General features: G+C 44.5%; 1 protein-coding gene across 1 annotated transcript; it reads left to right on the forward strand.

Moving 5' to 3' along the window:
• Nucleotides 1-370: 370 nt before the first annotated feature.
• On the forward strand, nt 371-4,868 carry fbxo15 (F-box protein 15). Its single transcript, XM_067252076.1, has 10 exons — nt 371-413; nt 505-621; nt 1,017-1,121; nt 1,228-1,467; nt 2,477-2,677; nt 2,843-2,972; nt 3,154-3,236; nt 3,744-3,874; nt 4,028-4,152; nt 4,420-4,868. The coding sequence occupies exons 1-10, from the start codon at nt 385-387 to the stop codon at nt 4,693-4,695; spliced, it is 1,437 nt and encodes a 478-aa protein (XP_067108177.1). The 5' UTR covers nt 371-384; the 3' UTR covers nt 4,696-4,868.
• The last annotated feature ends 18,622 nt before the right edge of the window (nt 4,869-23,490 follow it).

Here is a 23,490-nt window from a genome sequence, read left to right on the forward strand (position 1 = left end):
TGATACCTTTTAGAATTCGCCGAGTCGGAGGGAGGCAGCATTTGCACATGCTGCTCAAACACCCAACCGAAGAGTGCAATGCCGTCATGCCAAGTGCAGCCAGCCAGGTTGTATTTTTTTCTTATGCACTTGACATGTAATCATGCTAATGTAACAAGTATTTTGGTATGGGTGCATGCTCGTGAGGAATTCCATATAATAGCTTACTAGCGATCTCCCAAGGGTTCAATCCCGCAACTATGTTTGTGTGTTCTTGTCACCATGGCTACTGAAAGCGGACAACTTTGGTAACTAAGGATGCAGTATTAGTGCACCGCCAACTCGAAGTAGAGGTTGGGTAAGGTCCGACAGCAAAAAAATATAGCCTATAGTTGCGTGAAGAAAATGCCGACAGAATCTTCAAGTTCTCAAAGGTGAGAAAATAACGTCAAACGTCATGCAAACTGTAGAGCGTCACGCAGACTGCTTGGAAAATGTCAAATTTTTATTTTCTGTTTTCTTCAGTGTCAAACCACTGTCAGTGTCATATAAGACCGCAGCATGCCGTGAAGCCGTTGGCCCAGGCTACAAATGTGCAGTCAAATTAACCAAAACAGCACGCACCGAAAACCTCATAGAGAGGTAAGTAAACAATCCCTGCTCTATGACAAAGCAAGTGTCAGTTTGTGAAATGGTGAAATGTAGGCACAGTAGCCTACACTCACTTAGTTTTTTAAGCTGAACATATCCCAAAAGTCATATTATTCACAACTAAACTTCATTACTATTGAAGTTTTCATTACTATAACTTCATTACTATAACTTCAAAATATTTCACATGAGGGCTGTTGTGTAATTAAGGCTAAATGCAGATGGAGGGTGTTTCATTTGTGTTCAATGTTTCTAATCACCCTTTTTTCATATTATTCACAACTAAACCTTCTATTTAACATGAGAGCTGTTGTGTAATTAAAGCTAAATGCAGATGGAGGGTGTTTCATTTGTGTTCATTGTTTCTAATCACCCTTTTTTATTAGAATGCCTCCTGAGATCCTAATTAAGATAATTTCATACCTGGATGCTTCCTCTCTCTTCTGCATCGGGCATGTCAACAAACTGTTCCTTCAGCTGGCCAACAACAGGTAAGGACCAAGTCTCTGGATCAAAAATGCATGTCTTGTAATGATTCATGACCCTGTCCATCCATCCCTTCCTCTCAGCTAAAATCCTTCACCACTCGCCTTGCAGCTCTATGTGGCACAAAATGTACCTGTCCGAGTACAGTGGGAGTAAGAAAGGGAAGGCCAAGCCCAAGGATGCGGCGGTGAAGAGGCTGAGTTGTGTGGAAGTCCAGGAGAGGCCTGTTGGTTACTGGAGGAGGCTGTACTTCAGGACCAAGGCTGGGTACAACGAGAGCATGTGGAAGAGAGACCTCCGGAACATCAACCCTTACACAGGGCTCCCCAGGCAGACGGAGAGAGTCCTCAGGTCAGAGATTGGGAGAGGTGACTTCCCTTCCCAAGGGATTAGTGAATAATTGTATACCAGTGAAATATAAGGCTTTTAAATGTAAGTTACGGTCATTTTAGTTATAAATAAAGGCCCAGCCTATTTGTGTTAAGTAAAATATTTGCTATGGTTCTCAATTTCTATCCAGCAAAGGCAGGCAGACCTTTTAAGTAAGCTGCGTGTCTGTAATATCAGGGGAATTCCTGTCTTAATATTATCTCAAGGAGGAATCCAATCGCTTGTTTCTTCTGCAAAGCTAAACTGCGGGGTGAAAGCTCTGCCCTGTAGCTGTTACATGTTCACATGGGAACGTGAGGAGGATAGAAGCCTCTAGCAATCAAACATCAGGAGTCCGCCCCCCCCCCCCCCCCATATAATGACTCTTCCTTATTAAAGGTGAGGAAGGAGGTAGTATGTGTCTGATGTGATTCGTGCTCGGGGAGATACCAGCTTATCCAGCAGAGCTCCCGTGACGCCTCCTCTTCCTGCCGTGTATTTCTAACCTCTGATTAGAACCGTGGCTGCACTCAATTTGAAGTTCCATGGCAGACGTGCCGGTAGAGAAGGGGAAGTGGAAATAATTGTGTTCCTTTCCGAGGCTGTGCGAATTGTTGAAATAAATGACTTGGACCTCTCCCCCCCCCCCGCCTCTCTCTCACATTTCCTCCCACTCCTGCCCAGACTAGTCCCTGTTGGGCCCCCTATGCTGCAGATACGTGGGAGTAAGCGATTTACCCCGGTAATCATTTCGCAAGACAACGGATACACTCAACAACAGGGATCAAAATCCCCCAGGCCCGCCTGAGTGGTTCTGGTTATTGGGTGGCTTCTCTAATTGAAAGGAGATGCTGTGTGTGGAAGACTCCGGATGCTATACAGTGGTGCCGTCCCTCAATCACAAGTTGGACAAGATAGGATCGAAGATGAATTGCTCCAATGCACATGTACGCACACAAAACTCTCACACGGCTCTGCTCCTCTTCTCCAGGAACTTGCGTGTTACCTGGGAGATGTCGGCGTTCAGTAAGTCGGGGTGGGAGGGCACGTTTGAGCAAAGCCACGCCCACTACTCCGAGTTGTCAGTGTCGGTGTGCTGGAGCAGCAGCAGCTGGCCCTCCCTCCAACATCTGTCACACCTGCAGCTCCACGGGGTCACGAGGGTGCCACTCAACTGCCCTAACTTCATGAAGTAATTTTCTCCCCCCTCATTTCTTTTCTCTCTGTCTCTCTCTCTCTCTCTCTCTCTCTCTCTCTCTCTCTCTCTCTCTCTCTCTCTCTCTCTCAAACCCCATGTACAAAAGCTTAGATTTCCTAGCATCTACTCATCCCTCACTCTCCTCCTATTCTCCTATAGACCAGGGTGGCGATCACAGATGGCCCAGTATGACCTGGGCACCCTCTCCAAGACCGGGCAGGTCATTGACACCGACAGGCTGGTCGACCTGCTGTGCCTAGCTCCAGGCGTCATCATGGGCATGTGGAAGGTAGGCCAACATTCCAGTGCATGTTGAGTTGGGGACATGCCTGCCAACATAAAGTCTTTTGACTTTGAACTTCCAATAGACGAGTTTGTAAGAATCATTGGGTAAGGGTAATGTAACAATACTTGATCCAAAACACATGGTCTGATCACACAGTAATGGAAGTGTGTTTACGTGTGTGCAGGACAGGGAGTCTGTGGCCTTTGTCATGGTCTGTCTGCACTTTAACCGGCTGGTGGAGAGGAGTCTCCTGAGCACCTCTGTCAGGTACGTTGCGCCAACACCTTTTCTTCACATATCTACCTGGCTTCATCGCTGAAAGATGGCAGGCTGTGTGTTTTTAGACAGTGCTTAAAGAGGCCTGCACGTCCTAAGGGTCATCTTCACAGCATGTTATGGCTTTTAATTACACTGGGTACTAACTGTTGACTATTTAATGAAACAGGGATGCAGCTAAATGGTTTACATTTGGCTGTCTCATGCTGTAAAACAGGCTCTTCCTTCCAACACCTTTGATCCTTTTAAATGATCCGAGGTGTCGAATATGTCCTCAGACTTCGGCTTGGCTAAAAACATATGCACATCCCTAACTACTAGGTCAGAATTAGTAGCCTTAATGATGTATTTATGACCTGTTAAACTACCTGGTGTTTTTTGCAGACTAGTTCATAGTGTGATGGCTCCCTCCAGTGGAGGCTGGTGGTAGCACTTCTAACTGTCACATAATGAACAGTCTATGTTTATTCTCTGACACACTTGGTTTCCCTCAACCAGCCCCCAAACCGCCCTGTTTGACGATGTGGACCCCAACTATGGTCTCCATGGTTATACTTTACACATTGTGCTCCACAACACAGAGGCTACACTCATGTCTGACCGCTTCTCACAACTCTCCTGCCAGAAAGGTACACACTACAGGGGCTCAGATCAACATTCATTTTTAGTGCAAGTGATTTATTAAATTACTGAATGGCAAATGAGGAGATGAGATTGAATTATCTCGCTTTGCTAAACCAACAAACTGACCTGATCACGTCTGCCTGTGTGTCGTTGACCAGATCAGATCAGAAATGAACACATTCATCTGAGTGCCATCAGCAGGGTGCATCGGTCCCAGCATCGCCCACTGGTGAACAAGCCCACGCTGCCCTGGATGTGTGAGGCCCTGCAGGGTAGTGTGGAGGTGACTGGGCCCCATCTTCTGCATGGGTCTGATCAACCCTCCCATTCTTTCATTTCCACTGCCTAGCCTGTGTATGTGTCTACCCAGTCCTAATACAGTCAGTAATGTTTAACAATGGGTGCTTCATTGACTTTTGATGGAAGATCTTCTATGTGGAAAGTTACCAGTTTCAGTAATTCCCTAAATGCTGATTCATGATGGGCCAATGAAAATGTGAATAAAATAATATATAACATTTTTCTCATTCCTGTCTCTCTCTGTCTTTAGAACTGCTGTGTGATGAGTCTCACTCTACTAGACGAGGCCCACAAGCCCTTCTGGTGTGTAAGCACTCCCGTTTCCCTAGCACCATCCAATAAGAAGCAGGTGTCCTATGACTATGAGGGCAATCACTTCCTGATCCAGTACCAGGAAGCGGAGGGTAAGGTGAGGATGGAGCTGGTGTGGCTGGAGGAGCAGGGACACTTCCTGCTTGTCAGCCTCCTTGTCTCTGTCGCACTGGACAAAGTCAACAAGCACTTTGGCAGACACTACTCTTGTTGATATTGCTCTGCTGGACCGGAGAAAGAGGGATTGGAATTGGTGGAGAAAAGATGAGGAAGAGGAAGAACCGAAGCAGGAGAGAAGAAGCAAGAGGAGAACAAGGGTTTTGTTGAGTTTTCTTTGGTTTGACGAGGGGTGAAATATGCAAATAACTCATGAATGCCTTCTTGGCTTTTTATAAATCCTTGTTAACAGATATGCATTCCTGTTTACCTCTTCCCACAAAATATTTCTAAAGCTTTCTCTCTCAGTACACAATGACTGGCCATGTTTTCAAAGATTTTCCCTTGTTATGGCAGATCCCCATTTCTGAGCTCTAATAGCTATTAGCCAGATTGCATTGTCAACCGCTTTGCAATTACGTTTAGATGAAAAAAGTGTTTCCGGGCTGCGGAAAGCTGTGTGAGCCGCTCTTACAGTTAAGATAGGATCCAGCTGAGCAGATCAATCATTGGACTCAGTGTTGCTGATGGCTATTAAAACAAGGCTAGTTCCAGGGGTAATAGGATTTCCCTTGAGCCTCTGTGATTCACCGGAGGGTCAACATCACCTTGAAAAGATGCTTATTTTTCACACACCTCACCAACTTACATTGGCACTTAACGTACAAATCCATTTGTGGGGTGGTGGTGAGCAGGGGGGGAGGGGGGGGGCAGGGTTTTATGGGCGATGGATTGGCTTGTGTCACCAGCACTGAGAGCTGGCGTGACAGCTCGAGCAATATGACAGACATGCTGTCTGAAGGTGAAAGGCCCCATCTGGAGTGGCCAACACCAAGGGTGTGTTTCATTAGGCAGGACACGCCACAAGACTGGGGAACATTGACTGTTAAAGGCCTATTAAGGTGGCATTATGGTGAAGTGAATAGCTCTGAGCATGGGAACCTTCCCCGGGGGAAACATACATATTTCTATTCCTCTGCACTGTCCTCACTCCATTAGTCATTATCACTATCATAAACCACTAGATTAGTATAGAGTAACATTGTGGGTGGAACTATAAAATGGGTCGCAGGTTATGATAATGTCTGTTTAGAACATACTCTCTTTCAGGTAGCTCATTCAGGCTAGCATGCCATGACACTTGTAGCCTAGAAACAGGTAACCCATGGTCACTATAACAAGAATGAATTAAATTACCATACACAACGATTCCATTGGTGTGACCTTCGTTGACCATTAGATAGCCTACAGTCAACTAAGAATCTGGCAATCCTTCAGTGTATAAGTAAAACCCATTACTAGCCCCAGGTTATTGTGGCCTTGTAATGGCTTCTTTCCATGAACACTCAAACTCAGGCAACGTAGTCTGTTTACAGTTTTTCTCAATTGCTAAAACACTAAAACCCATTGGCTGAACAAAGTTCTCAGTTGCTTGAACTAATTTAGCTAATTGTGCCTGTCTGTTGTCAATACCTTAAACCATTTCACATGGTAAAACACAATTTGCAGATCTCACTTAGACTGTTCAGCAAAACTCTAAACACATTCTCATTTTTAAAACACATTCTGCACTCTAATGCACATGTCATCCATACTGGTAAACACAAATGGCAACAATCAAATACAAATAGAGAAAACATGTCATTGACTAAACACAACCAATCAAAATTGATTTCACTTGTTTCAAATGATGTGACATAACCAATATAAGCCAGTTCAGAGAGCAAACAGGTTGTTGAAGGTGGGAAAATATTGCTTGTGATGTCGACAAAGTGCTCTGGCCTAACCCAGCCCAAAGACAAGAAGAAGCACATTGATCACGTGTTTACTCCTTTGATTTTTGTCCCTTTCAGTATTGTATACTGTAGTACAGTGCATTGTAGGCTGTATACTGTACAATGAACAAATTGTATGGCTCTGAACATTGTGCTTTCCATTTGTTACAGTAACAGTACTGACTGCTCAATAGATTTTGACTGATTGCAGGTTCATATCAACAAAGAACAAGAGTGAGTTGTGAGTAGGGAGATGCAGGGTACAGTACTGTATAGGGGTACAAGGAGGAGAAAGAACAATACAATTGCAAACTAACATAATTTTGATCACTTTGTTTATGATTTGAGAGCAGTGTTTGATTTTGAGCACAGGTAAATCTGTTCTGATTTTGCAAGAGGATTCAGAGGTTTTGTAAATAGTGCTTGAAGATGAGGTTTTGTGTTTACAGTTTTGAGAAAATGGGTGACTGTTTCAAGAAATGTGTTTTATCAATTGTGAAAAACTGTAATAGCGTCATTTGAACTAGGCCTATATGTGTCTTTAGCAGAAAGGTCATATTCTGGTGCTATTTATTTATGTTCATGATAGTACATTAGTAGTCACTTTTTCATAACTTCTAAAGTTAAAAATGCCAAATAAATGTATAGTGTTGAGTGCAGGATTTTAAATAATTGGTAAATCATTACACCAACTCGGACAGGAAGATATCCAGAAATGGCACGTGCTATCCAGCAGACAGCGCTCGTTGTCAAAGAATCAGAACGCTTGTCCACCAAAATCCGTTAAAATAAGGCATTCATTGATACCGTGAATATTAACTCGCAATAAACCTTTCAGTTTCGGAAAGCCTTTTGCGTTCGTCTCTTCTTGCCTTTTTGATACTGGAAGTTCCCAACCACATCAAATTGAAATCCGTCCATGACGTAAATCTGATTGTACGTCTTGATTAATCACTGTAAAAAGGCTGTTACTACGGAACATGATTAAGAAATGATCAGCCTACATGACCGGCCATGAATGAGTATATTTAGCCACATAAAGCCTCATTAACCCGAACTCCCAGAGTTCCTTAACAGCTTCATCTTGGAGGTAAATTGCTTCCGTTTTTAGCTTTTAATTCTGTCCCTGGTGACTGTCCAGCTGGGCCCATGGACCATGCTCCCTAGCACAGAAGATGGTGGCCTTTATTCGGCGCTGTCATGGGTAAAGAATTATAAACTTATAATAAAATCAAGATATCTGGATTTGTTGTTGCATGGGTCTGTGGTGAGTGCGATGGATGCCACTCAATAGGTTTTGACCCTATCAGTGCTCGAAAGTAGTGATTCTTCTAAACTGTATCGATAAACAACCCCCCCTCCCCCCATATATGCCCGCCGTATCCTATTATACTGCTTTGTTTGTTTGGGCACTGGAACAATGAGCGACCCTCTTGACAGTTAATTCCTGACGAACAATAATGCTACATTGCTACAACATATTCTCTGTTGTTTTCTGTCATAAAAATGTTTGTATTCGCTGCCTGCCTGACAAAAGACTAACGGCAAAATTAGCAAAACACTCATGAGTGTTTTGCTAATTACCTTATACCTAATTACCTTATTATAGTAATTAAAAAGTAATCATAAACTCTGGAGTAGTGTTAATGCGAGTCAAATCAGGACAATTTGTCGCTGACTTTATTGGCTTTCTTTCAAGGTTGGGGCCAGTGCCATGGGGGCCAATAACTGCAGGGGCCAGAGAGAAGTCACTGTACAGATTACAGAGAATGTGATCTGAAACCAAAACCCAAATCCAGTCCCAAGCACTTCCCCATTCATCCAGTCAGTTGCTGCAAGGTGTTAACATGGAACACCGCATTACTGGAATTCTCGCAAACGAGCGCAACCCGTGTGGCAGCAGTTCTCCCCCTCTCTGCCCCGGCATTGGACTGCGCCCCGGACCCACCTGCCCTTTCTCCCCCTCTTCCTCTCCCTGCCTCCCAAGTCCCTAGGCCTGGAGGAGGTGGGAAACCCTCAACCCCACCAGGGGTGACAGGATTGTAATAGGCTTAATAAACCCTGCGTGATTCCTAATTGATCCTCCACTGTGTAAATGGTGCATCAGGGCCACGCGGCTGTGGAGCTATCCCATTATATCAAAGCTGCCCCCCCCTGGGGTGCCCAGCACCGTGCAGCATGTGCTGCTGTTGCATAAGATCAGACGGCCACCAATACCGTCATTCAGGAGCAACGCTGTAGAAGGACAGCGGGTGCAACTCTGGCAACCTGGACGAAACTCTAGCTGCAGTTAATTGTCCTGGTCAGCAGTCCACCCACCTCTCTCTGCTCTGGGAGGGTTCAGCTCCGAGAAGGCCTGTGGCATGCTCATACTGAACAACCTATCTGTCATGTTCCTAGAATTCACCCTGCTGTATGTTCCTCAAAAGCTGTGTTCTAACATTCATCCGCATGTACTGTCGCTGCTTGACGTGTCTTTCGATCATTATTGATGACATCCGTGCTTCAGGAGTTCTGCTCATCTGCTGGTCGTCAGAGAGATCGGTTTCATGACTGAAGTATCCAGGGATATGGAGAATGTGATCGTAACTAGAGAGATGGTCACATCTGTTTTGGCCTTCAATGAAATCCTGGAAATATTCTGAAAGAAATTGTTTTTCATGAGTAATAGAGAGAGTACAAAGAGAGTGAGGAAAAAAAGAGGTATGGGTATGAATCAGCAGATTAAAAGCATTTCCTACTGAGTTTTTTCATTTTATTTCTTCTCTCCAGATTTTTTTTCAGAGCAGGTGCTAGACTGGCAGAAGTCTCCATCCCTCTCTCTCTCTCTCTCTCCATCCTCTCTCTCTCTCTCTCTCTCTCTCTCTCTCTCTCTCTCTCTCTCTCTCTCTCTCTCTCTCTCTCTCTCTCTCTCTCTCTCTGTCTGTACAGTGCACTCTTTCATGTCAGTTTCTTCCACTCATCTGGCCCCCTGCTGTGTGTCTCCTGGGCTGAGCAGGCTGGAGGTTACAGGATATAGCCTCTGGCATAGAGCGAATCACACTCCCAGTCTCCACTGCTATCTACTACACCATGTATCTCAGGCTGGTTAAGGCCTTACAGACACACTCTGCCGGGCCGTGGAAACCCCATCCATAATGCTGACTTTTTCATTTCCAGACAGACCAAGGCAGCATGCAACACTGACCTCTGGCCTCCACGCTGTGAGAGCTGATGAGGTTGCGAACATTCAGACTGTTTCTCAAGTAGACGTGGCGATAATTATGTTTACACACTGTTTTATTTGACTTCTGAAGTACAGAGCTTGAAACACAAAACCTGACCTAAAATCCTGAAGAATAACCTACACTTCAGAGCTGTGATTATCAAATCAAAAAGATTATCAAAAATAATCGGTCGCACTATGAAAAGGATTTGTTATTCAGTCTTTCTAAGCCATGACACCGTGCAGGAGTACACATGTTAGTATGCAGGGGGTTCTGGAAAGACAGCCATTTACCAGAGTAACTTCTAGAACAATTGTTTGGGTCCAAAGATCCATGCCCGAGGCTAGCTCTATTGATCTGTGTGACTACTGACAGAGAGAGGGAGAGAGTCAAATTTTCAGGCACACAGCAAAGCCTCTCTCATTACGTGTGTTAACCGACACACAGGCTTTCCCAGTGGATAATGTGCGTGGTGGGCTAACGTTAGCGCTAGAGTGGCAGTCTTCGGAATGTGTTTGGAATCTTCTGGCAGAGTAGATGCTCAGAATGTTGGTTGCATGTTGGTGATGTTTTTGGTCAATTAGGCTCCAGGTCTGCAGTGTTTATCTGCTGCTGTATGGTCGGCAAAGCGTTTCCTCTGGGTCATGTTTTATTGAAAGGCCATTAGTCTGTGTGTTACTGAAGCAACACAAAAACTGTCCCATGATGCTAACTGTATGTTTGGCTTCTGTTTTGTGTGTGTTCATAGTACAGTAGCTTTCGATTGGTACATTGTCATACTTCCATTGCAATGGAATGGAGAATAGATCTACAGTATTTATGGAAGCTTGGGTTGTGCACAATCCAGCCAGCCAGTCATTCCTCAATACCTAGATAATGTGATAGTGGTTACACACCCACTGGAGTACAATCTCACCTGTTTGTAAGTTCTTGACCAAGCACAACAAATTGGACTGGACAGCACACACACACACACATTCACACACATACACATTCACACACATACACAAGACACTCCCCAGTCTGGCAGGGGATGATTGCATTTTAATCACATCTGTGCTGGTTGCAGGGACACCTGTGTGCTGACACCCATTAAAGATGCCGGCTATCACCACTGCTGGGATAACATTTCCGCATGCTTGCACCTGTCACAAAACAAATAAAGACAGATTTGTTTGGCAATGCATCGCTTTGACGCCTGGACATTTCCACCCTACCAGCCAACCAAGCGGAGTACAACCAGTCCGTTTTTGTGGTGGGTAGATTGAAATGAAATGTACCGCATATGCTGCAGTGTTTCATCACTTTGGGCCAATTATATCTGCCAAACAGAAAAACATAAAGCTGGCTCCTTCCCATTCCTCAATACCCCATGTAAGGGTTCTCTTACTTTTAGGCAGCTCTCTGGCACAGCTACACAGCCGCTGTTGCCATGGGGACGACCCTTGATTGAGTATTGCTGACCTCACTAGTCACAACGAGAGCAGCGTGACCTTCGCAGGAAAGAGGGATATGGAACGAATCAGCTATTCTCTCTGTGGCGCAAACCTTGGATGCTCATGGCAGAGCAGCGTATGAGAATTAAGCCCCTGCATTTAGAAATATCATGGATTAAGAAGGCGGGAACACTTTGGGCGAGCTCTTCACATGTGACAGAGGAACTCAATTAGCCTCTGGAGAAAGACATGCTCTGTGGTGAGCCTGGCTAGAAGGGGAATTCAAGGCCAGAACCTAACCCATGAACATACTTCATTGTACTGGGACTCACACACAAAGTCCTAAAGTCCAACCACACTCTCTATTCGCAGTGGGGTGGGGCTGGGTCAAGTGCTGAGCAGCTCAGTCATCCTGAGCTGATGTGTTTCCCCTCATCCCCAAGAGTGTGGCCTCTCAGAGGGAAGACGCTGTGATGGGTGCTCTCCTCCAACCACCAAGAATCCACTGGGTTCTGCGCTTGACCAGGACTGATCACTATTCTAATGGAGAGAGAACGAGCGAGCGCGAGTCAGTCCCGTCCTCCTACCACATGGAGTGTGTTTAATGAGAGATCTACATCCACGCCGGTGATGATGATTGATTCGATCACGCTTCCTGCACTCCCTCCGGCGCCTCCACGCTTGACGATCAGTCAGCTTCCCATATCAGGAAGACGAATGGCGTTTCGCTGTGGGGAAACTTGAGAGATAATTTTCTGTTAACCTCAGATAAAAGCAGTGGTCAAAAACGTAACGTGGTGAACACACCACTTAATGATGATGGCTGGAAACAGTCAAGATTCATTTATCATGTTTGCGTAACACATCAACCTCCCACTTTAAACACTAGCTTTACACACCCAGGCTGGTTGACATGTAGACCATGCACATAGACTTCCAAAACCATTAGGGCGACTAACGTCCTGATATTCCAACACGGACTCAGTGTAAAATGGGTGTCATCAACGTTTAGCCAACAATTAAATCATGCTTTCATTTACAGGAACGTGACACTTCCATGTTCCTGACCTGGAGACGTCGTGTTTTTCAAATAACCGAGTGTCCTCATGTGTCTTCTGTGCCGTAGACTGAGTGGGTTTTATTTCTGCTGCAACTGTACAACGCGTGTGACACAGATTACAGTAGAAGGTAAGGGGTAAAACTCGTGGCTTGTAAAATCGGCTTCTGAATGAGAGAAAGGAGTGAGGTGCTCCATGAAAGAGGGAGGACTCCTCTAAACCCTGCCATGGACCCTCTAAACCCTGCCATGGACCCTCTAAACCCTGCCATGGACCCTCTAAACCCTGCCATGGACCCTCTAAACCCTGCCATGGACCATCTAAACCCTGCCATGGACCATCTAAACCCTGCCATGGACCCTCTAAACCCTGCCATGGACCCTCTAAACCCTGCCATGGACCCTCTAAACCCTGCCATGGACCATCTAAACCCTGCCATGGACCCTCTAAACCCTGCCATGGACCCTCTAAACCCTGCCATGGACCCTCTAAACCCTGCCATGGACCCTCTAAACCCTGCCATGGACCCTCTAAACCCTGCCATGGACCCTCTAAACCCTGCCATGGACCATCTAAACCCTGCCATGGACCCAACCCCTGCCACCACCACCCCACTCTCAGCCCACGGCAGCAGTTTTTCACCGTACTTCCAACCTTGTGGGCTGCAACACAGTGCATCTCATCGGGGAGTATTACACAACACTCCCAGCACAACATTCATCAACGTCAGGGGCTTTTGCCAACAGTGCATTTCTACTGGCTGTGTCCATTTCAGATGTTCTGGTGCTGTGGTGCCATGGATGGTACTGTCCTCCAGGCTTGTGTTGGTCTCAACTCTAAGGGTGATCGTTTTCATATGCACAGTGCACAACCGTAATGTTAAACCCACAAAACCTGCAATTCCCTTATTGGAGTCTTTAAATTCCAGTAAATTTTGAGATTTTTAAACAATGCTCCAGTTTATATATGAATACAGAGCCATCCATAATCACAAGGCCTGAACACTGTTAAGAGAACTGTGGGTACAGAGAGTTCTTTGTTAACAACTGCAATCCGACGACGCTCTGGAGAATTAAGACTGATCCTAGTGTCGCCCCGGTAATGGGAATTTACAACCGTCACACGTTGTGTATACACACTTACAAAAACTCATACATACACACACCCACACACACAGGATAAATCACATTATCCACATTATGTACATCCAGGACGTCTGAGGTTATGTGAGAGTGCAGAACTTATCGCAACTAATTTATTATTTCAAATGAATTGGTGTGTTTTTCGTCCTTGGTGTTTTAAACAGGGTAGGTATACATCTTGAAAGGAAACGTTTTGGAAAAAAAAAAAAAATGTGTTTGGGGCATGATAAAGTGAAAGAGCTTAAGTATGACTAAAATATTCAAGAAAGCCTCCCAGTCTATGCAAATGAGTTTCAAAGAGTTTCATGGCCAGCCTTTTAGAGGCGCACAAAAAGATACAGAAAGGAGGAAAATGGCAAGGGGAAAAAGTATAACTCATTCAAACTGAATTTCATTCTAATTGAATGAATGAAACAAACATAAACGGTGTGAATAATATTAATACGAGCAGCCACTTCCCAGATGTTTTTCTAGGAAGCCATGCATATTGTATACTTTACGATGCATTATCGATGTATCCAGTATCAAAGGTACAGTCTCTCAACCTGTGGAGAGAGCATGTGGGTATTCAGCTTCAACTATCAAGGACACAGAGAAGAAATTGTTTTTAATGTCACTCAAATGTATTTTCCTACTTCAACACTTTTCCATAGTTTCCGTCTCATTGTGTGTATAGCAGAAAGTTTGGCCACCCTACCAGCGATAGGTGTGCGCCGCTTGACCAAAGCCAATTTCCGACATGTCAGGGGAACTGGCGTCCTCAGCTTTCTGTGTCACTCTGAGCGTAACAGGCTCAGTCTTCCCCAGGATGTCGCTACAACTCACCGTGTGGAACCCATTCTTCAATTTCCCTAAACGCTCTGTCAAACCGCTGTCAACCAGGTCCTTTCTTCTTCTTTTTTTTCATTTTTCTCTCTGAACAGGATTAAGTAAAACTATCAGCCAAACCTCTCTTGCGCCTTCTACTGTATGTGTCTGTCTCTGTGTTTACACAGAACAACAAATGTAAATACTAGAAACCCTACATTATTGATTTGTTTTGATGTTATTCACTGGTCGTCAGCGGTATACCACGTTTCTATTGACGTTCAGCACACCAGCTGGCCTCCCTTGAGCTCTGCGTTCAGGGAGTCGCTCAAGTGGGAAGTGTCACGTGAAATTAAGCCTGATTGTCTTCCCATGCAGAGCAGCAGGGCAGCGCTACACTAACAGACCCCCCCCCCCCCAAAAAAAAACCCCCTTTGACTTTAAACTTTAGAACTTACCCACACCGGTAACATATTCAAATCAACATCTCTGAACTTGATGCTGCTCTGTTGGACCCCCCACCCCCTCACCCCCTCACCCTCCCACCCCCTTCATATTTAATGAAAGGGGTGGGAGGGTGAGGCTGGGGAGTTGGGGATTTTTCCAGTTGTAGCGGGCCTGTTGGCGAGGGGTCTCACCGGAGAACTGTGAACACACCGTCGCTCTACACAAAGTGTTCTCATAGAGACCTCCGAGGAGCCCATTCAGCGCATAGCTGCATAATTAACTCAAAGTTATTACAGAAATCAATGCTGGCCTGTCACTGCTGAGGGGCCTGTGCAGGGCCTAGGGTAATCAAAGACAACGTACTTGTCTCATTGGTCCCTTACACACAAACACACACACAGGCACACTCACATGCATTTACAGTCTGTTTTGGTTTGTCATCTTGTATGAAACAAGCCCTCCGGACTCACAATGTTTGGAACAGTTAGTGGGGCCATAACGTTGGCCATGGTTTTTTTCTGCTTTCTCGCCAGAGCCAACTACTACAATTGATCCTGCTGTAAAGCCAACACAACTTTTTATGAGACACAGTGGCTTTAGCAGTGTCAGACATTATAGCCAGTAAGCCCTGTACTAAATCATCCCTCTGTTCAAAGGTTTGGTGTGCTAAACCATTCATGTTGTTGTTTGAGCTGGGAGCTCACATCCATCTGACTATAAACGAAACCCATATAGCTGGATGGTTGGTTAATTTGTCATGGTATTGACTCTGGTAGTAACCTGGAGGCTGGAATGGAACATAACCTTGAATGAACATACATGTGTGTGTGTGTGTGTGTGTTGTTTCCATACTCACCTGCCTTTGGACCCAACAAGACAGAGTAATGAGCTACAATCTTCACCTGGGGTGTGTGATCCTGTGATCCATCCCTGTGGATGGATGAGTGATGCATACACACACACAGACACACACACACACACACACTCTACCCTAATGGCATCCTTGTATTTCTAACTGGGGATTTGAGATGGATGAGTGACACACACACACACACACACACACAAACAGCCTTGCCCAGTTGTCAGCCTTGCATTTCCACCTGCTGATCCCACTTCCTGTCCTGCTCCTCTGTCTATTTGTGGAGGGGCTGGACATGTCCTGTCCCAAACGTACCAGTTATTGTACAGTAGCAAAGGGACAGATGGTGTCCAAATTACCTTCACCACCCATGCTCCAACGCACCGCCAGACTTGCTGACAGCACTGTTTTGACCTAACTTCCACTACGGCAAATTGATTCCACACACCAGCGGTTATGCAAACACTGCCTAGGAAACCGGGCAAAAATGTAATGGACGTTAAAATAAAGTGAATCAAGAGGAAATCATCATTTTTTCCCTCTGATTAAGCAAGGGAAAGCTGGTTTTGGGGGGATGGGTATTTGGTGTGTTTTAGCATATTCAGCTAAATTATGCCAGTTAATTATTTAACTTTACAGTGTACAGACACAACTTATCCTGACTTACAATTACAATAAGTTGTGCCTTTGGGGTTGAATTGCACTGGGACAGTTGACAGGGACTAAAACTGTGGGCTCTCAACCATGAGCATGTCAACACAGCTGCATTGTTTGATTTACGATAATGACTCCAGGGTTGATTGTCAAGGACTCCTCGAAACATACTTATCCCAGCTGAGGTCAAAACTGTAATTGGAATTTAGGGAGTTGACAGGTCTTTGGAAACATTGCTGACCTTGGTGTAAAAAACCTTAAGTAGGCAGCGAGGTTTGTGTGTGTATGTGTGTGTGGAAGAGGAGAGAACAAGAGAAAAATGAAAATGAAAGTAAAGGATGAAAGAGAAGAAAGAGGAGAGAAAAAGAGATGAGAAAGAGTGGAGAGAGCAAAAAAAAAAGTCATTTGAGACTAAAACCCAATTCAAGCCAATGAGCCTCTAGAGATGACAGAGATATTGGATGGGCCCTGTACTTAAAAGAAGGTCATAACTCATGGACATTTTGTTGACCCTTTGGGTTTGTAAAACCCTCCCCTTTCTGCAGCAATGCAGCCCTGTGATAAGGCCATATACTTTTGAGAGCTTTCTAGGTAAATATTTGTTCAAGCCATAAATCACTTTATGATGATATTCAGTAGGCTTTCAGAGGCTCTGATATTCTTCATTGACTTCTCAGTTCTGGATATCAAATCGGAGACCAGCCTCATACAAAGTAGCCAAACTCAATATGACATTACATAAGCTTGCTTCAGTAGTCATTTTACACGGCCCTTTACAAATGCAGTTTCCTGTTATCACCAACTACGAGTCCCTGTATTATTTTAAGCCTGAGTGTTAATTGAATCCATAAAAGCATTACTCTTTGAAATGTAGAATTCATTCCCTCTCATTTTCTCCCTCCAGCCAAATTATTAACAAGGTTTAGAGCCAGTACATTTTCCTGTTGGGTAATGCTGTTACCCAATGCTATTAAAAAATCTGAGCTGTGCTGTGTGAGACGACATCGTCACCATCATCATCATCACCATCACCATCATCATTTCAGTCCTCCATTGGACAGTGGCGAGGGAATTGCATCATATGACAAAGTGCAGACTAACTGTTTACAGTAGCCTTCCGTCACTGACTTTATGTTAGCCATGATCATGTGTTCATCCCAATGTGTGTCTGACAGCAACCTAGGCTCACACCTTGAGTGCAACCCAAGTATGTCACGTAATAATGGGGCATACTCTGTAACCGAATCATTGTCATTGTCTAAAATGGCTATGGACATAAATGTGACTTGACATCTATCCTTCATTTTCAGCATTACCCTCCATTATCTCCATCATCAACAGTATGTAAAGATGACTACCACTTTTCAGGTAACTGAAGATGTTACAGGAGCTGTGTGTGGCCCCAATAATGTCTACTGTGTCCTGTCAACATAAACCTTTCTATGGCAGGTTTTTAACAGTAACTGTACTCACCCAACATTTGTTCTGGGCACATTGAATCAATGTATCCCCATAACACTCTCTCTGTTAGATTTTCTGTTGAAAAAAAAAGTTAAACCAGTCAACACTGCTACTAGCATTGTTTTGACAGTGCTTTGTTGGCAAAAAGTATGTAAATTATTGCCAGTAAATCTCAATGAGACTCGTCACTAGAACTACCTCAGACTGGAGGCAACTTGAAAGTTAAGATACTGACCTGTGCACACACACACACGCACACACACACAAACAGACATCATATGCAAACAAACACTACCTTTTGAGTGGACCAGAATACATTTGTGGCTCATCCTTCTGTCGGTCATGACCCCAGAATGGCTAGCAGGCTAACATAGACACACCTGCCTGCAATAATAGGGATTTTCAATTTTAAAAGCTTCCAATGTTTACCTGCATCAAAACATACTGCTCAGCTCAACTGACTGGCTCCCTTCAGCACTACATAAACATGCAGTGGACGGGTCCAGTGGACGGGCCCAGTGGACGGGCCCAGTGGACGGGCCCAGTGGACGGGCATAGTGGACGGGACCAGTGGACGGGCACAGTGGACAGGCACAGTGGAAGGGTCCAGTGGACGGGTCCTGTAGACTGGTACAGTGGACGGGCCCAGTGGACGGGCCCAGTGGACGGGCCCAATGGACGGGTCCAGTGGACGGGTCCAGTGGACGGGTCCAGTGGACGGGCCCAATGGACGGGTCCAGTGGACGGGTCCAGTGGACGGGTCCAGTGGACGGGCCCAATGGACGGGTCCAGTGGACGGGCCCAGTGGACGGGCCCAATGGACGGGTCCAGTGGACGGGTACAGTGGACGGGCCCAGTGGACGGGTCCAGTGGACGGGTCCAGTGGACGGGTACAGTGGACGGGCCCAGTGGACGGGTACAGTGGACGGGCCCAGTGGACGGGTACAGTGGACGGGCCCAGTGGACTGGTATATTGCAGGTATAAACACTTTACTAAGCACTTCTCCAGGACTCCTGTCAGCTCAATTGATCATTTTGAAACCCAAAGAGAATTATACGTATTCTACACTTTCTACTCTTTAAGAACAGGGTCCACCCCACCTTCTCCAGGGCCTTGCTAGGTGAAATGTGATGTTATTGATTTCCCTATTGTCAAAGAAATGTAGCGATCAGTTCAAATTGATTGGGGCAATAAATTGTACTGTTCATATGCCATGTAGCATGGATCTGCAAATAAAACAGTTCATAGTGAAGGAACTGTCAATTCCAATGTATATATCCTGGCCTAGAGGATATCGGCATGTTCAGGAGCTAGAACCGTTAACATCTAATGAACCATACATCACAATTAATGGCACTCATAAATGGTCACATGGTCCTTCTGTATTTAACATACAAAACACCATTCTGTTAAACCATGATGACGATCTAACAGAAGATCAACAAATACCTTTGTTATGCCCTTGTAATTCATGAGGACATTGACTTAGATGTCAGGCTCCCATTTTTTCCTACGACGATAACAACTACCTACTGGTCGATTGACGACAAATACAATTCCATTCACGTGGGGAAATAAAAGGCCTCTTTCGCCATGAGTCAGACGTCGTGGGTTGGACAGCGTAGAATCACCTCACAGCTGACAAGCAACGTTGGCTTTTGACTGTCACCACAGTTACTCAGCCCGTATCAGACTGCTTTCAAACGCTGCTGGAAGGGCAACCCCTGCCAGGCCTGTAGCCAAGGCCACAGGCAGCACCGGATGTCCACACGTCAAACAGCAGAGCAGGGCAAAAAGGAGGTGGAAGAAGGGTGGCCAAAGATGTATAATTACTGTGTGTCCTTATCAGGATGTGAGGACTGGGAGCATTCAAACCAAGATCAAGTCAAGAACACCATGGTGGTGCTGAATCAATGTGGAATAGTGACTCGGTTAAGACTGCTGTGAAACATTTTTAGCATGTCACATGAATGATCATCTTACAAGTTCAAAGCATCCAAGGCTCAAGTTTATCTATTCTTGCTTTAACAGTTAACAGTTATTAGAGTTGAACTGTAATTAACAAGGCGGCTTTATAACGTCACCTCCCTCATGTATCAAAATCAAGTTTAATTTGCCTTTCAGTATCTCTCCCAGTCTCAATCGCTCCCATCTGTGCAAACCTTCCTTCCTTCCGTACTCTTCTCTCTCATCATCCCCATTCATTTGTAACCCCCAGTCACATCTTTACAAATCGTTTACAAATTCATTGCAAGCAAGAAAAAGAAAAGGGCTGCATATGTTTTGTGGGTTCAAACATGTAGTCAAGTGTTCATGTGCTTTCTGCCAGTCATTTAGCTTGGAGACATTGAAAAAGGAGCAAAGTAATTCCACACGGAAGCTCTCTTCAATTCCTTATTCTGACAGAGCAGATGATTATGGCTTCATGTCTAAGATAGGAGGATAAATCTAGGTATCTGCCAATAAATATTCATATCCATGCCTTGTTTATCATTTATCTAAATCCAGAGAACAGCTTTTTCTGTTTGTTCTCTGCGTCATTGAGTTGGGTAGTAATTTGTAATCTCAAAGGTTGAGAGTGTTAAGATCACCCAATTCACTAATAGAATGCTTTTTAACCTTCAGCCACTATAATCAGTTGTACTGTTAAACAATAATGGAGAAAGAGATGGCCATCTATGAACCAAGTCTTAAAACTAATTGGAGTAAAGTACCGTAGAGTTCTAACATGACTGGACGTTCTATGAAATTGGGGAAAGAGGTTGTCGGGGTTAGCTCTAGTGTAAATACTACACAAACACAAGTAGCTGCTGTCTGCAAAATATGTATCATGTCCCTTTCTTGCAACATCTTAGTACTTTCTCTGGTGAAAGTCCTCTTGAGTGACAAAGTAAAACTGGTTTTATTTTCTCGTTCAGAACGTTCAAGATTTCCTTAATCCGATGAGAGTCCCTGCTTCCTTCACTCACACAGGCAGATTAAGTACAACAAAATGTGCAATAAATCTGTAATACCACTAGCACATTGTGCACCACAACCCTCTCCTATGTTCTGTTTGTGTGTTTGTGTGTGTGAGTGTGTGTCTGTGTCTGTGTGTGCACGTGTGTATGTGTGTGTGATTGCCTACTAGTGTGTATGAGTTTATGTGTTATTTACATAAATCGTGAATGATAAACATTGCAGAATCAACTGCTTTGAAGTCCTCTGTTGAACTCTATGTTGTTCTTTTAATGGCTTACATTTCAACATTACAGTCAACTATTGTGTCAGTCTTTAATCTGAAAATTAATCCCTTGAAATTGGTCAGGAAGGATTTCCGAATTCATTTGCTCATAACATTTACCAGTATTTTCTTTCACATTTCCTGCCAATTAACATTGTCCAATAAAAAAAACAAGCCAGCATGACACGGAAATACAGTGAAATAGACCTTGACACAACCACAATGTAGAAAAATAGTATTAGATAATTTACAGAATTTCCTGGCCCTGTTCTTAAAAACACTTTGAAATGTCACATTTAGATCTAATCTATCTAAAGCCTGCTATCTTAATTGACTTTGCATAGGCCTATGATCTGGGCTTAATGAAGTCTTTGCTGTTACTCATGAATGAGAATATTGAGGCTCTAATTAGTTTCTCTTGCTCAGAGAACGGGCACGTTGCCAGGCAGGACTTCACCACATCTCTTCACACAGGATGTCATGGTTTCAGAAAAAAGTCCTAAGGATATTTCTGTGTCTCATGACACACAAACATGTTGGATGGAAACCAACACAGTGCATGGGACACAATAGGCTGTATGGAGATAATGAAGAATCTTAGCAATGCTGATTTTGAAAGCAGGCCAAGGCGCCATACTGTATGTGATGAGGTACCGAAGGTACTTCTCTATAAGAACCTTATCCAACATAAACTACAAAAACAAGATTAGGCAGGCAAACCTCCTCAAATACATTTAAATATGATAGTCTGTCAGATCAAATGGGTGACATGTGTCTAGCGTTTGCTAACATATTGTTCGCTTAAGAGTGCAAAAATCCATCAATGGGAGTGATACTGTCAAGGTGATGCATGTTGTCCTCCAGTCAATGCATCTTCTCGTTTGTTATTCGATGTGAGATTAAAATCCCGAAGAGTGACGCTTTGTTTACAGGTGTTTGTCAGTGATGAATGTTTGTTTTTTTAACCCCCCAAAAGGACGCCATATTTTAATGAAGTAGTGCACAGAACACAGCTGAATCTTTCACACAGACTGGACCCTCATCTTATACAAACTGTTGGCTTTCACTCCTTGGGAGCTCCAGAGAGTGGTAAATGCTTTATGTTGTGAACTGCTAGTGTGCTCATGAAACATACCTACTCAGGACAATGTAGAATCCACTCCAACAAACTGTTTTGTGTCTAACAAACATGACATAATCCCAAACAGTACACACGGTTCTCAAAATTCCCTCATAAAGCAGTGCATCCTCGAAGCTCTCAAGGCCAGTGAAGACAAGGCGGAGGACATTGGTTGGACGCAGAGCAGGCAGGTCCAGGACCTGGCAGGTCTAGTCGATCCAGCTGGCGGGGAGTGTGGACCAGGTCAGATCCATCCCATTAGCCTGGCCGGCCTGGCACTTAACCCCACTGCCTATTTATTCTGACAGACGGGGTCTGTGTGTTGGGGAAACAAACGTATTGTCTTATACAGCGTTATGCTGTTGACAGGGACCTACATGCATTATTCAGAAGATGCAATCCTTTCTTTTTCTCTTTTTTTTGGGTGTTCCACACTTTACTTTGACCGTATCTTTCCCTTTCCTGTTCCTACTTTCTCTCCTCAATTCTTTCTCACCCCCTTTCTTTTCTCTCTGACTCTCTCTCTCCATCTCTCTCTTTAATTTCCTTTTCTCTGTCAGACCTGAGGAGTGTCTCTTTGAATGGGAATGAGCCATAATGGTTCTCTCAGTCTGTCAGGTAGTCAAACGGACTCCGGCAGTGTCCTTGTCAATCCTGTACCTGTCTAATCATCTCTCCACACTCATTTAGCTTTCACTGGATCTCACAATCCATTCAAACGCACAACCCACTCATGCATTCTGGCAATATTGCCTGCATTGTAAGGAACTTGCCCTGCCAGACGTGCATTTCAACTGTCTTGGTTGCCCTTTAAAGGGAAATCCTTTCTCGTCCCTGACTGCCGGAAACGGTTCGATACTTCCTCGAAGAGGATGCCTCACGATGGGCAAAATCAATAAGCATTGTTCGCCCTACATTCATCTTAGTATTTGCATTTGCCTCATCAGCAATAGAAAAATCCCTGGCATTCTGTTCAACCTTCATGGCTCTCCTCTCAATAATAAGGGGCCATGTTCATGCTAATGTGTTCCCTCATAAGCCCTGGTATTTCTACGGTGAACTACGGTGTTAATTGGCCCCTGCTTCTCTAATGTTTCCTCATTAGATCCGGCTTCATTGTCTATTTTTCTTACTCCTTTCCTCTGTTTTCACCCTCTATTTTTCTATTTCTCTCTCTATCTCTTTCACTCTCTCACTTTCAGTTTGTCAACACACAGTTTGTGAGCACATCCATGTGCCCTTTGCTCTTACAATAAGCTCCAAGAGGAATTCCCGTAACATAGCCTGTACATTTTCACAGGAGATCAATACAAATCCCAAGTAAACATGTTTCTGTGTCCATGAGTCTGCAGCACATGACTTAAAAAGTCTGTAATCACTGATTCTATAGCTTAGCTCCTGCATGGTTTAACAAGTCTGTGTACAGACTGGTCATATTGCCTTTATTTCAGCTCATTGACCCTGTATACTCAACACCCCCCCCCCCCCCCCTCACCCCCACAGGCCTGCATGGCACACACTGCAGTAATTGCTTTGTTGAAACTGTGAAATGCGGTTTCAGGAATCATATCATCACTGGGCTTTAATTGGAAACCCACATGGTGTTGTTTCAAACCAGACAACAGCAGATGTCTCTGACTGGGGTGTCTGACCACATCAAACTC

Source organism: Osmerus mordax, chromosome 15, assembly GCF_038355195.1.
Source record: "Osmerus mordax isolate fOsmMor3 chromosome 15, fOsmMor3.pri, whole genome shotgun sequence".
NCBI lineage: Eukaryota > Metazoa > Chordata > Actinopteri > Osmeriformes > Osmeridae > Osmerus > Osmerus mordax.

What these genes read in the sequence shown, in the direction of transcription:
- fbxo15 (XM_067252076.1), top strand. Translation starts at nt 385, where the DNA reads ATGCCGACAGAATCTTCAAGTTCTCAAAG. An exon ending in AACTGCCCTAACTTCATGAA is followed by an intron (nt 2,678 to 2,842) that starts GTAATTTTCTCC and finishes ATTCTCCTATAG; the next exon opens with ACCAGGGTGGCGATCACAGA. An exon ending in ACAACTCTCCTGCCAGAAAG is followed by an intron (nt 3,875 to 4,027) that starts GTACACACTACA and finishes GTCGTTGACCAG; the next exon opens with ATCAGATCAGAAATGAACAC.